Source organism: Pocillopora damicornis, chromosome 1, assembly GCF_964200805.1.
Source record: "Pocillopora damicornis chromosome 1, jaPocDami1.2, whole genome shotgun sequence".
Classification (NCBI taxonomy): domain Eukaryota; kingdom Metazoa; phylum Cnidaria; class Anthozoa; order Scleractinia; family Pocilloporidae; genus Pocillopora; species Pocillopora damicornis.
In genome coordinates, this window is record NC_142670.1 from 19,370,839 (window position 1) to 19,384,118 (window position 13,280).

At 38.1% G+C, this 13,280-nt stretch overlaps 1 protein-coding gene across 2 annotated transcripts; it reads left to right on the forward strand.

Annotated features, from left to right (window-relative positions):
- Positions 1-3,774: 3,774 nt before the first annotated feature.
- LOC149052545 (uncharacterized) lies at positions 3,775-11,588 on the forward strand. 2 transcript variants are annotated; one of them, XM_089204320.1, is made up of 6 exons: positions 3,775-3,901; positions 6,351-6,674; positions 6,756-6,905; positions 7,488-7,610; positions 9,317-9,624; positions 10,125-11,588. In XM_089204320.1, the coding sequence occupies exons 2-6, from the start codon at positions 6,371-6,373 to the stop codon at positions 10,260-10,262; spliced, it is 1,023 nt and encodes a 340-aa protein (XP_089060446.1). In that variant the 5' UTR covers positions 3,775-3,901; positions 6,351-6,370; the 3' UTR covers positions 10,263-11,588. The 2 variants fall into 2 exon arrangements, with proteins under 2 accessions (XP_089060446.1, XP_089060439.1); XM_089204313.1 differs by lacking the exon at positions 3,775-3,901 and having other exon boundaries at positions 5,782-6,674.
- Positions 11,589-13,280: the final 1,692 nt, after the last annotated feature.

The following is a 13,280-nucleotide window of genomic DNA, read 5'->3' on the forward strand; positions in this document are numbered from 1 at the left end:
GACTTTGCGAGCACGCTAACTCTCTTGAAAACTTTGGCTCTGATTAATATTTAGAGCATCTCGCAGACTCTGAAATATTAGTGGAGAAAATTGCGGTGCAAGAGGATTTTTGATCATCGTGAACGCTACCGTGCTTTAACCTTTTACACCTTAACATAAGTATGCAACTTCTCCATACTGTTCTCTATATATTTCCTGTGGTACTTGAAAGGAGAATTCGTCCAACAGTCAAGACCTCGTTGATTTTGTGAACCTTTCCTTTATTATTATAACCTTAGTGTTTGATTCAGGCGTGATAATACCGGGAGAAATTAGATGATCACCACTGTTGAGGGTTCAAAGATTAACACACAACAAGGGACCAAAATTAAGATCTTTTCACTTAACGGGTAACTGACGCCAAATTTTTACCGTTTTTCTTTTGGCCCGAAACATTCCCCTCAGGTTGAAGAATCTTTAATGCGTAAATCAACGATATATTGTGAAAAACCAAATTTTCTAAAAATTCTTTTTGACGCTTAATCGACAATCATTTTGGAAACGGTCCGATCCAGATCACGTGATGGAATACGTCACACGTATGTAAGGCAACGAAAAGCGTCATGTCAAGGCCTGAAAGTAACAACCTCACCCTCACTGTCCAACTGCTGCCGAAATTTACGAGCGGAGAAAAATAAGATTCTATTTAAGAGACTATGAAATACTAACTGAGAAATAAAATAACGAAAGTTAAATAATCGAAACACGACGGATCGCATGTCTGTATTCAGAGCCACAGGTGCTTTACACGCCATTCCAAACAGCTGTTAATTTTTCCTCTTAACCATTATCGAGTCCTATACTTAAAGAAATATTTCTTAGTCCATGCCAACAAAGTCTTTGACTTTAGATTATGTCTGTTGCGGAATTCTTATAACCCCGCTCGCTGGTTCAAACAAATCAAGAGAACTTTATCTTCCGATGTAACAACACGATTTAATCCAAACCAACAATCTATTGGATATACAATTCTCACATCAACGGTCGTAACACAACGATCATCGAGAGATACAGAGATTTTCCTACTATCCTTGCGTAAGGCAGTATTTTTTCATTAATCACATGTACAGGAAAAGTACCCATCGTAATGTATCTAATCTAAGTGCCTATTACAAAATCGCACGTTCTTTCACTTTATTTAGCCTAAGAAAATGCATGCAGTTACATCATTTTATATCGTAAATATACTCGGACTTTGTCTACATCATTGTGAAATCTAATGTCACGAAATCTAACTTCATTGCGCTACAAATGTCAATTTCTGATTAATATTTGATCACAGAATAATCAAGTTAAGTATCACCTATTTCTTTCCCGACAGTCCGTTGTATATCATTGTGACCTCAGGTCCATCAGTTCTAGAGTGACCGTGACTACGCGCGAAGTATTGTTGCGTATTATGAGAGTTCGTCATCTGCTTTCGTGAATGAAACTCTTCTTTCACGTTCCGGAAATGTACAAGATTTATCCTTCTTTTAATTCTTTTTAACGGAGACTAGTGTTCATCACAGAGGAAGACTTCTTGCTGTTGTAACTTTTTGTTTATTTCTTTCAACGCGTTTCGTCTCTAGCTGAGAGTTCTCCAGGTTGATGAATACAACCAACATTGATCCGCATATATAGCACATTCGTGTGCCTAAGTTTAATTAACTTACAATGGAAGTGACTAATAACAGAAACACGATTTTGAATAGAAGAAATAGAGAGCCCAACTTGTATGATTGGTTTCACTTAGAGGAACAGTTATCAGCTCTGTAACTATCACAAACTCAAGGTCATAAACAAGGTGCAAAGACCACAAGTAAACAATAAATTATGTTCAATTCTACATGTGCGAATGCTATTCTTTTGCTGCATCTTGTTTTTAAGTAAAAGCTGACAAATCTTTAATCGTTCGCCAAATTCAGCACAGGAAAACTTAAAACCGGTTCAATCCCGTGGAAACGTGTACAATCCATTTAATTCACCTCCAAAAGCGTGTATGTTAATATTTTCAGTCGGTGAAACCTTGGCTTCGGGAGGTGCGTGCGTGTAGCATAAAAACACTTCGTTCCCATGGTATTCAAGAGTCTGCATATTTGGTTTTCTTTATTTGATCGCTCCTAAATTTAATAACCGACTGATTTTCAGATACTCTTGTAACAAGCGCAAATGCACTCGCCATTCTCGCTTTCTTAAATGAGACGGCCGCGACTCCTCTTCTGACTCTAGCGCTCTATTTTAGGTTCTCCCTGGCGGTTCAATTTGTCAGGGCCTGACTTCACCAACAGGTTCATAAACCCTTTCATTATGTTCACCTTCCATCTAGGCATCAAAATCCAAATAATCAGACCCCGGAATAGCACTGATCTCACTCGAACTACTATCCGCCCTATTTGCTTTGCTTAATATTCACAAGTGTGACCTATAAGGTCACATAATCAAAATCGAAGCTTTTACGGCGGATGACTCACCAAGCTGCATTTAGGACAGTTTCCCGACGAATAAAGGCACGAAGAGATATTCGAAGCACCTTGTATCTATTCAATGTGTTACTTGAGGCATTTAGACGGTATTCCGAAAAAGTGAACTTTTAGCCGTCAGTTACCCTTTAAGGCACGACAGATTAGCGAATTTAAGAACAATTGGTTAATGGTTTATTCTTTTCACCAAATAATAAGCAGTTAACACTACTAAACGCACTCTTACTCTAGATCCCGCTTCCCTAACTTGCATCATGTCACCGTTTTATTTTCCCGCCTTTTTCTACTGACAACTAGGAACTCTAAATTTGCGAGCACTCCAGTTCCTTCCAAAATTTTTCGTGGGAGAAGGATGGTACTCGCATTTTGTTAAGAGTATCATTAAAATAATGATAAGTATTAAATAACAAACTACATGGAAGGTGTAAACAGAATAAAAAAGATGGTTAATTTGAATGAATATCTCAATATTTTGACTCATCTCCAAGTCACGAAAGTGGAAAGTTGTATCGTTGCAAACATCTCGGTAACTTGGTCGACTTGCATATCGATGATCGAGATGGACTGATATTATTTAATTCTCCCACCTCAGCGTTTGAAATCTGCTAGTTGGACATGGATCTGTGTCAGTGGCATATTAATCATTTAGATGAAACGTTATTTGGGTAAACAATACTGTCTTGTAGATGTAATTATCAAAGGCTCCAACTTAATGCTGACCCGCTGTGCTTTGTGAGGTATTTTAATGAACTGAACTTGACCTGAAAGCTGTAAATATTCTTCAAAGTCACAGGGATTCTGTTTATCAAGTATGTTGAGAAGGGGCTCTTAAAGCTTTATTTTCCTACATTGATCAACAGAATATGGATCTATATTGCCCAGAGAATCTGACTAAAGAATCTGTTTGGGACTTGCTGATTAACCATTCTTTCTCCCACAATTCCACCTATTTTGTGATGCTAACCGTTTTCTGTGTTCAAAACCTCGACAATGGCACAGCTTTAGAATGAAATTGAAGATAACTCCAAAACGTAAAGTGAAAACTATTCAAATACAGGAGAAATTAGAATTGAATAATTAAACAAGACGTTGTGTTTCCCATTGAAATTTAGCACAAGTTAGAACACACTGAACAGTGTTACAAGTAATTGATTGTTGTAAATATAGGCTTCTAAAAGTCTCCAGACTGCTTAGTCATGCTGACATGCGTACCACAGAACTTTCTAGAATATTTAATCAAGTCACGCAGTTATTAGTATGCGTAATAATACTAATTCTTTTGTAAGCTTCTCAGTTTTGTAGTTGTTGTTTTCGGGAGTGGCCGACTTTTAAGAAAAACTATACCGTGTGAGAAAGCTGCATTGGAAGATCGTTGCCGAAAAGAAACGTTGAAGAAAACTGTGAGTTTCGCTCAGTGGTGTGTTAAGATATGAGATGGGCTGAAGTCAGTTTATCGAGCATAAGTACTGTACTGCCTTTAGGAGTCGAATACCACTCGTTATTTAATGAAGTAGTTGAGTTTGTAGGATTGTAGTGTTTTTCTGTCGGTTAGATTATACCAATATAATAATTATCTTGCTGTTGATTTCTCTCCTGGACAAAATTATAGAAAGTTTCTACTAAAGAGGGTATCACATTGCTTGGATAGGAAACGAGGTGGATACAAGATATGCAAAGTTAAAATTCACGCCTTTTGAATATTTAAGACAGTACAGCTAAATATTTTATTTATTTCATTATATTTTTTCTAGCTCTGTTCCAATGTCTATTATTCCCACTATATATATATATATATATATATATATATATATATATATATGTATGTATGTATGTATATATATATATATATATATATATATATATATATATATATATGCTCACTAGTTTTTCTAGTTTGAGCACTCTGGCATGGCTTAGATGATCCCACATGCGTGAGATCACTTGGGGTAGCTGTATGGCCTTACCTCCATCTTAGCATCAGCACTGCACTGATGAGGCCCAGAAGGCCGAAACAGTACTGTCTGCAGTTATATATATATATCAGTTGAAAGAATTTCGAGTTTCCTTCATTTTTAGTCGTGACTTTGAGTACCATAACGGAAAGGAAAGGAGGAGGTTCCGTTGTTCCATTAGTTTTGCGGTTTCAGGAGGCGAGATAATTCCCAGGCGTGGTGCCAATTGTTTACGAACCTTTATGAGCTAAAATCTCGCATTTAATTTGGCGGGAATACAACCACTTCGAACGAATTTATAGAATATATTAGCTTTTGTTGCCGTATCTGATAACTAATAAATTTAACAGAAGAACCCTCAGTCGCTTAACACCTTACCGGCTCCTAACACTTCCTTCCACGCTGCAGTAATTAAGCTTTCTTCTAATTTGTAGTTTGCTGGATTTTACTGAAACTAGCGCGGGTACGAATTTTTTCGTCGGAAGTCGGAAGGACACCCGCAAAGGTGGGAAGTAACCTCAAACCGACTTTTTTTCAATCTAAACTACTGATCCTACTAACTCGTCAGAGGAAGAAAACGGCGACTTTCGGGATCAAAAATTAACGATTTACCCTGAGATGAAGACTTTATTTTGTACATATAAATTTTTTTCGAAGAGATGTCATATAAATGAAACTGTACATTGTAATTCTTGCAAAAGACAAAGGTGTCTCAAGTTTGTTATTTTTCGATATCTTCGTTCTTCTCAAACGAGAAATTTTCAGTAAGATGGAAAAGACAAATTTAAATAGTTTACGGCTCCAACTTTGATTTAGTTCTTGTTTCCCGGCGACCACAGACTGATGCTGTTTCATTTACGGCTTGATAAGCGGCATGCTGTCCCAACATCAAAATAAGCCGTAGCCATCGATATTTGAGTCAGTTATCACAAGGGTTTAATTTGGGACGATAATATCACCCATTAGAAGCGCTAATGAACATGTCTTGTATTTCCTTCGCTATACTTATTTCTATAAATCACTTTTGACCTAGAACTGCGAAAACTCTACGTTTATCAAGTCAAGTCTTCTTAATCATTTCACTAATCTAACAGCTGCTTTTTGGTTGAGCGTGAATAGACATGAAGGTGCTTGAAGACTGTGCTAAGTTGCCATATTTAAATTTTTTTTGTTTAAGATTGTGAAAAAGTCCCAAAATTGTATCAGCGCGTCCTCCTAATGGATGAGACAGTCAAATTTTATTTTGTTTTCGATTTATTCTCTTTTACAGAATTGTGTAAGTTAATCATAAAAATTGATCTTGGATGAAACAATACTTCAACAAAAGACAACAGTATCCCGCTGAAATATGTTTTACGATTTTAAAAAATGTTTTTATCTGCGAAAACCAAATTATGTTTGACACCAGTTTGGGGTGGTGGAGTGTCTCCATGGGGTTGCTGGATAGCCGTTAGCCGTAAAACGGCCATATAATTAAACCGTTAGGCGTAAAACTTGACAAATTTTAACTTTTAATAGTAAAAAAAAGTTAAAAATAATCCCGTCACTTAAATCAAAGTTTCCAGATAATCGCTCTCCTATAGCGTGCAGAAATACTTCTTAAAGGAAAGAAATAATTCACTTCAAAAGTTATAATGAATGTTTCAAAAACGCAAAGAGCATGGATCGTACGATAAAAAAGTAAGTTCTTTAGGTTACCAGGATTTACAACGAACATAACTGTCGTCCAAACGGCAACTCAAGTGTCAATATCTATTCCCACTTTGATTGTTATATATTTCTTCCTTTTCTCTTAAATTTCTGGTGCATTTTCAACCATGATTGAAAACCTTTCGCATTATAGCTTGTTCTCCCACCCAAATCACCCAAATGTCAGTCTATGAAACTTCTCTTACAGAAAAGGACGAGCCAAAGGTAATGTCGATGCGATTCTGCATTGTTATTGTACTGTGCTACGTCTACGAGGTTTTCGCTCAACAATGCAAGGAGGGTGAGCATGCCATTTCCGGTATGATGCTTCAAGGACACACCTTCAGGACAGTGAGATCATTGATTGCATTTGAATGCCATCAAGCATGTTACAATGATTTCAGATGTCACAGCTTCAACTACGTCATTTCAGAGGAGCTATGTGAACTAAACAACCGGACTAAGGAGGCCAGACCAGAGAACTTTGTGCCAAATTCTGAAAGATTTTATGTTAGGAGTAATAAGGAAAGAGGTGAGTTTCAACGAGAAGCAGCCCTAGCACTGGCGGTTATTGAAGTAATTTGAACCTGATAAAACTATTCTCGATCCTTAGTTCCTCTTGGCTCCATTCCTGAATTTCCAGCAGAAACATGTCGAGAGATAAAAGCAAGCGAAGAGGGGAAAGCGAACAGTGGCAATTACTGGCTTGATACCATTATAGAGGGGAAGACAGTTCTTGTTCCTTGCGATATGGAAACAGCGGGTAACAAAACTCAATTACTAGTATTTGTTGACATCAGTGTAAAAAAATCTTGATCAAGCACCAATCGTTTTGGTAAAGAAGATCCACGCCGAGTTGTAATATCCTACAATGTTTGGCTCCTTTCACAACCACCACAAATGGGAAAAATATCATTCACAATCTTTCATTCCTTGTTTCCGCTTGAATTTACTTATTACCCTCAATTACAAATTAGTCACTTTCTCTTTCGCTCATTTCACGAATTATTTATCCGCCTATTTATTTATCTATTTCCTGGAAGTATTTGATATTTCATCATATAATATGCTGAATATCATAGAATAGCTATTATGCACGATGATGTTATTTACTGAAAAATATCGGTCCAAGCCTACTTGGCATTATATTTGTCGGGAACTTTAACTCCATTTGGTTGTTTTCATGTGGAAAACCTCTGATTTCAGTGGTGTCGCATTCAGAATCCTGAGTGTAGACCGTGAAAGCGAGGTTTGAAGGTATGAGTGGGTATTTTTACGTAAACATTCAAAGGGCCCATTGTCAATTAATTTTTAATTTGTACAGTATATACAATCATTTTGTTAGATGCTGATGAATGCAAGGCCTCGTTACCTGTCTGTGACACGAATGCCATTTGCCAGAATACCCCTGACTCGTATATTTGTGCTTGTAAACCTGGAGTTATTGCAGATGGGAGAACTTGCACTGGTAAGAGGGTGTACAGTCAGGTTATTCTTTAAAATTTTATATTGATATAAATGTGGATTCCAGGCCTGGAAGAATTTAGCCGAAAGGGCATTAAAGCTAATCATACACCGTACAGCACCATGCGAAACTTGACGCCAAATTTAATTTGTAGTAGAAGTGATTTGAAAAAATTAATATTTTTCCGGCACGTATTAAAGGATTGGAGGCGGGTGCGAGGTCCGAGGAAGGCTATAGGATCGTAGTTTGTAATTTGAGGTCGGTAGTAGGGCGAGGTATTTTACGGTCAGTTTTCGCCGTGTTAACCCTTAAACTCCCCAAATCTCTTTAGTTTTCACTGGTTTTCGTGTCCTTTTGGTGCATTTAATTTCCTTCAAAAGTAAATGTAATAAACTCTGGTAGGCATACTGGTGGTGAATAAACGGTATAGTGGCTTGGCTGGCCAGCGTGCCCAGTTATCAACAATTTGTGTCGAGTATTTAAGACAAAATAGGACTCGTCCTTGGTGCACAAGACAGTTTACGTAAAACAAAATAGAGAGCGTGAAGACAAAAGAGCAAGGAAGACAATGAATCTCAGTTAGTAAGTGAATTTGGTTGGTACGTACGCCTTGGTCGATAAACTTAGCAGACCGTAAATCACAGTAGACACCCTTAACTTGAACAAGTTTTTTTTAATTGAAATTTCCCCCCCTCTATTTGGGCCCAAAGTTATAGGAATTATCTTACTTATCACATAAACTACGTTGTTATAGAAGGATTTTCAGCCCCAGGAGAAGTTGTAAAAACACACGTGAAAAGATGTCGTATTTTTTCACCTGTGTTTGATATCGCCAATCGGCTGCTGACACGTTACTCGCCCTTCGCACGACTCGGTCAGGTTGAATGAACGAGGGCTAAAGCCTTCACCATTCTCAATCCAAGGTAGTTTGTCGGAATTCTTTTTGTTTTAGATTATGGCTGCTAAAACACTGAAAAATCCGTATCGCTTACAGAGAGTAACTTTCAAACTTTCCTAGATACAATGATTAATTGAAAAAAGTTATGTATTAAGTGGATTTTGGTATTTCTCACGACTGAGAACGAAAACCGACCACCGATAAATTTGCCACAGACCGATTTTGGCCGTGAACTTGAAAGATTTCTTCTGTTGGTAACAACCAAGTCAATCAATGAGGATTTTCTATGTTTTGGAATGTTTGAACGTATTTTTTTCATTTGTAGCCTTGACCCTCACGCAGTTTACTACTTTTACTTGGGGATTGTCGATCCTTTTATTTTAATTCATTAATTAAGTTGACTTTTCTTGACACTTAAGGGCCATCGTGTTTACATGATAAACAAAGTAAGACATGGTTGTTTGTAGATATGTATCATTCTCTATTTATCGCGTTGTCTCATGGTAAATATCTCGGTCAGTGGTGTAGTACGGAACCTTATTTTTTCTGCTCGGATTTTGACCCTCTTCGTGCTTGGACCGTAAATACGAGCAGAAAAACGAAGTCCGTAGCTTGGTGTGCGGACCACTATCAGAGGTAAGAGGTATCTGCATTTGTTTGAAAAACCGATGTTACACTTAAAGTACCAATTATTAGGAAACCACAAAAGAAAATACGGTGGCGTACGAAGAATCTGTTGAAGATCTGATAACCAGTGCAACGCACGTGTTGAGATAGTATCAAAATGGTTACGAATTTACATTTCTTGCAGCTGTACTATCTTGCGAGGCTTTAGGAGTAGAAGATCGAAACATCATACCTGACGTCCAAATCACTGCGAGTTCCAATTATCTCAGCTATTATCCACACAAAGGACGGCTCAATGGAGACAGCGGTTGGTGTCAGCAGTCTTCTAGAATCACCGATGACTATATACAGGTTGATATTGGAGCAGGACGCACAGTATGCGGAGTTGCCACGCAAGGAAAGGCAAACGGATCGTTCATAAAAAGCTACAGGCTCTCCTTTTCTACTGATGGTTCCAGTTGGACTGCATATAAAGAGCAAAACGTCGAAAAGGTATGAAACGTGACGGTCAGGTATTTTCTGTGTGCATGCGCAGGCTGAGGGAGGATTTACCGGTTGGGAATAGTTAAAATCGATGTAAGAATAATAAATAACCTTCAGGATAAAGGGTAATCTCGGTTTTCTCTAAAATTTTGAGTTTTTCCGTTTTCTCAAAGTGATAACAGATCTTGTCCTCTTCTCCATCAAAAACATGTAGAAAGGTGGTCCGGTTCTGCTGTGTCCACAGCGACTGAAATATGTCTGTGTATGGAAACGCCTGTTAGCCGTTACGTTTCCGCAATGGAAACAAAGGTTTCGGCAACACTTACGTAACCAGAATTTTGGTTTTTTCGTCCAGTGACATCAGCTAAGGGATTCAATGAGATCTTAATACAGATTTAGAAAACAAATTGTATCAGGGAAGGAGGGGATCTCTTTGAAGCAGCTTAACTGAGAATAAAGTTCCCCTTATGATTAAGTGGTTTCTCCTTTTTTTTTTTTTTTCATTGCAGATCTTTGAAGCGAATTCAGACTTGAACACCATTATAAAACACACACTGAATAACCCAGTCCAAGCAAGACACATTCGATTTTATCCGGTCACCTTTTCTCAATACCCTTGTATGAGGATCGAAGTGTTCGTGCAGTAAATGAGAAAATCAACAACAGGGCAATCCAGACATGGCCCAACTGTGGAAGTAATAAAAAGTTTTCGACCCCTTCCTGCGTAGTTTACGGGCCGTTTCTCGGTGGTTTCGGTAACCTAACGGGCCTGTAAAGCCGTTCTATGTTTATTCAAGACGTTAGTTGTGAAAATTATACATGAGACATAGTAGGTAAAGAAACAAAATGGGCTGGTTAGAGTGCCAGAACATGCTGCACCAATCTTAAAATTCTGATTTTAAAATATTGTCTCGGGTCCGTTAAGTTAACGGAACTTTCGCGGAACAGGCCCCTTGACCCGATCCGAATGTGTGCATAAGATAGAAGTCGCGTGTACTTTGCATATTTTTTGTTGTATGTTAATCTTACGTAAACATGAGAATGCCCTTGTCAGCTAAAATAACATATTTTGTATTTGCTTTAAAATTTGTTCACCCAAGCCGGGGATTTCTTACGATTCTTTCGTAAAAATGTCTTCCCTGGTCGTTTCAAAAAAGGATCAACGAAAATATGTTGGTAAATAGACACAATTCTCAGTTTTCAGTGATTAGAACGAGTTAGAAACATAAACATGGTAGGTTTGGACCAATGAATGGTTCTAGTCATGTTCTATTATGTTTTATGCCCTTGAAATTAAATCTATTTTGACTCGCTTTAATGATTGATATTAATCTGTTAAGAAAGTCTCAAAGATGGCCGGCAGTCAAGTGTGGACGAGAGACAGAACGTGTAAGTTTGTCTTACTGCATTGACAATAATCATCATCAAGGCTAACAACTTCTGTATTTTTTGCAAAACAACCCGCTCCTCATCAATTTTAATCATCTGCCGGCGCTATCACTCGCTGTCATGAACCTAAATTATACTGAATAATTGGCGATCCCACCTGAAGGAGTTCGAAAAAATATTTTTAAGCGTAAGAGACAATTCAGCTCTTTGAAATGGAGTGAAAACTAAGGAAAAAGAAAACATGGGATATGCAAAAACCTGGAGGACATAGTTGTTCAGAAAGCGATTAACACTGATCTAGGATTGAAAGTTACACTTGACTGTGATCTCCCTTGTTTAACGTGTATATTATGCTACCATTTTCAGAGGTTGCATCTTAGTTGCAACAAAAGTACTTACTTTATTAAGAAGATCAAAAATGCACGCTGTTGCACTATTTCCTAAGAGGCCATTTCTTTGAAGTCTTGGAAGTCTTTAATAAACCATGAGATAAAAGATAAATATACTATGTTACATAAGCAAGAAACTGTATAATGATAGCTACAATAATATACTATGGCCAAAATTAAATAATGTAATTTTAACAGGCTGTGTTCAAAAATTAGTCTGTTCACAAATGTGTTCATGAAACGTTCTGTGTTAATCTTTGGGCGGAGGCAAACCTTGCACGTAAATTATATTGCTGGGGTTTAGGCTTCGGCAGAGTTTTATTTAACGAATGATGGCTTAGGGCCCTAGCTCCACTAATTTCTTATCCTGCATATGCGTGATATCCTTGACATTCAATGGAACTGAAATATAACGCCACTTGTAACATGTTTAAAAAGTTCTGCACTGTGATTAGATCGCTTTCATAGGCAACTCTGTACGCGAATTGGCCTCTGCTCAGGTGATCCTCCATGATGAGTCTGACATGTGTGTTGTATACAGCCCTTTCAAGAGCTCTAGCAATCACCAGTGTTACACTGATTCCCAGGAAATCACCATTCTCCTTAGGTACGTCAACCTTGTGTAATGGCCTGATGTTCGCTCTTTTCCAAGATTCAGGCCAGGAATGAGTTGACAGGGAAAGATTCCACACATAAGAGATAACTGTAGTTAGTAGTTCCGCGTGTTCTTTTAAAAAACCAAAAAGGAATTTCGTCCGGGCCGGTTGCCGTTTTCTTCAGATTAGACAGAGTGCTCCAGACAAGTCCCGCAGGGATTGTTGGAGCCTTGACATCTGGATCAATGTGAACATCAACTGGTTGAATGTAGTTATTGTCACTGCATAGATTTTGCCGAAGTACTCGTTTAACTGGTTAAGTGACTCACGATCTAAGGTAATAAGGGCTGCATTCCTTCGCTGCGATACCAGATGAACGCCTTTCCACTATTGCCTCGAGCCGATCACACCCTGTCTATGTCGCTTTCTGTTCTCACTGATCACATCCAAAATCCTCTTATTCAACTCTTTCAGCCGAGCTTCATCGGACACCCTCGATTTCGACCTCAACATGGTTATAACAAAAGGGGTCATCCAGGCAGGGTCAGTGATGACATAGTGACTACCCTTACTGGCATACACCTATCCAAGTGACCCCGTAAGGTTACTTCCACTTTGTTCACCGCCTCATTTACATTCTTGGTATCAAGTACCTCTGGCCAGTCCTCTTCAACCTAAGCCATGAACAAATCCTGTTTCCTATATAGATGTCTGTCCCGGGTGTGAACTTTACGACACACAGGGCAAAGTTTAGATCTTGCTGGCAAAATCACACCTCGATGATCCGATTTTGTTGACACGTAAAGAGGATAACACCTTGCAAACAAATCGGGCCGGTGCGTTAAACAGTTATCCAAGTGTGAATCGCCAGGCGTCTGGAAATCAACCAGTGCATACCAGCCAGACAATTGTTGTAATCCATCCATGTTCAACTGATTGAAATCTCCGCCCAGAACAATGACGGTTTGTGGGTGGGCGTCAAGTACATTATCCGTGTAGTCAATAAGATAGTTCATTAGATCGTTCTCTGCATAATTATGTTTAGGCGGGTCATAAATTTCACATGAACATTTTCACATGATAATTCATAAAACGCACAAATCAGTTGAGTGAAATTTATTTTTGTACAAAAACGTGAAAGTGTAAAGTTAAGCTTTTTTTTAATATTTTTAATTTCAACTAATTTTGCCCCCTGTTGATTTTTTAAGAGTCTTAACTACACAAGAGCTCTCTATGTACAAACATTTTTTCACAGTCTTCATTTCTAACGTATTTTATCAATAACATTGTT

Excerpts from the sequence above, each read along its gene's own strand:
- LOC149052545 (XM_089204313.1), top strand. The coding sequence starts at position 6,323 with ATGTCAGTCTATGAAACTTCTCTTACAGAAAAGGACGAGCCAAAGGTA. Across the intron at positions 6,906-7,487 it reads TTGCGATATGGAAACAGCGG|ATGCTGATGAATGCAAGGCC; the intron begins GTAACAAAACTC and ends TCATTTTGTTAG. Across the intron at positions 7,611-9,316 it reads AGATGGGAGAACTTGCACTG|CTGTACTATCTTGCGAGGCT; the intron begins GTAAGAGGGTGT and ends CATTTCTTGCAG.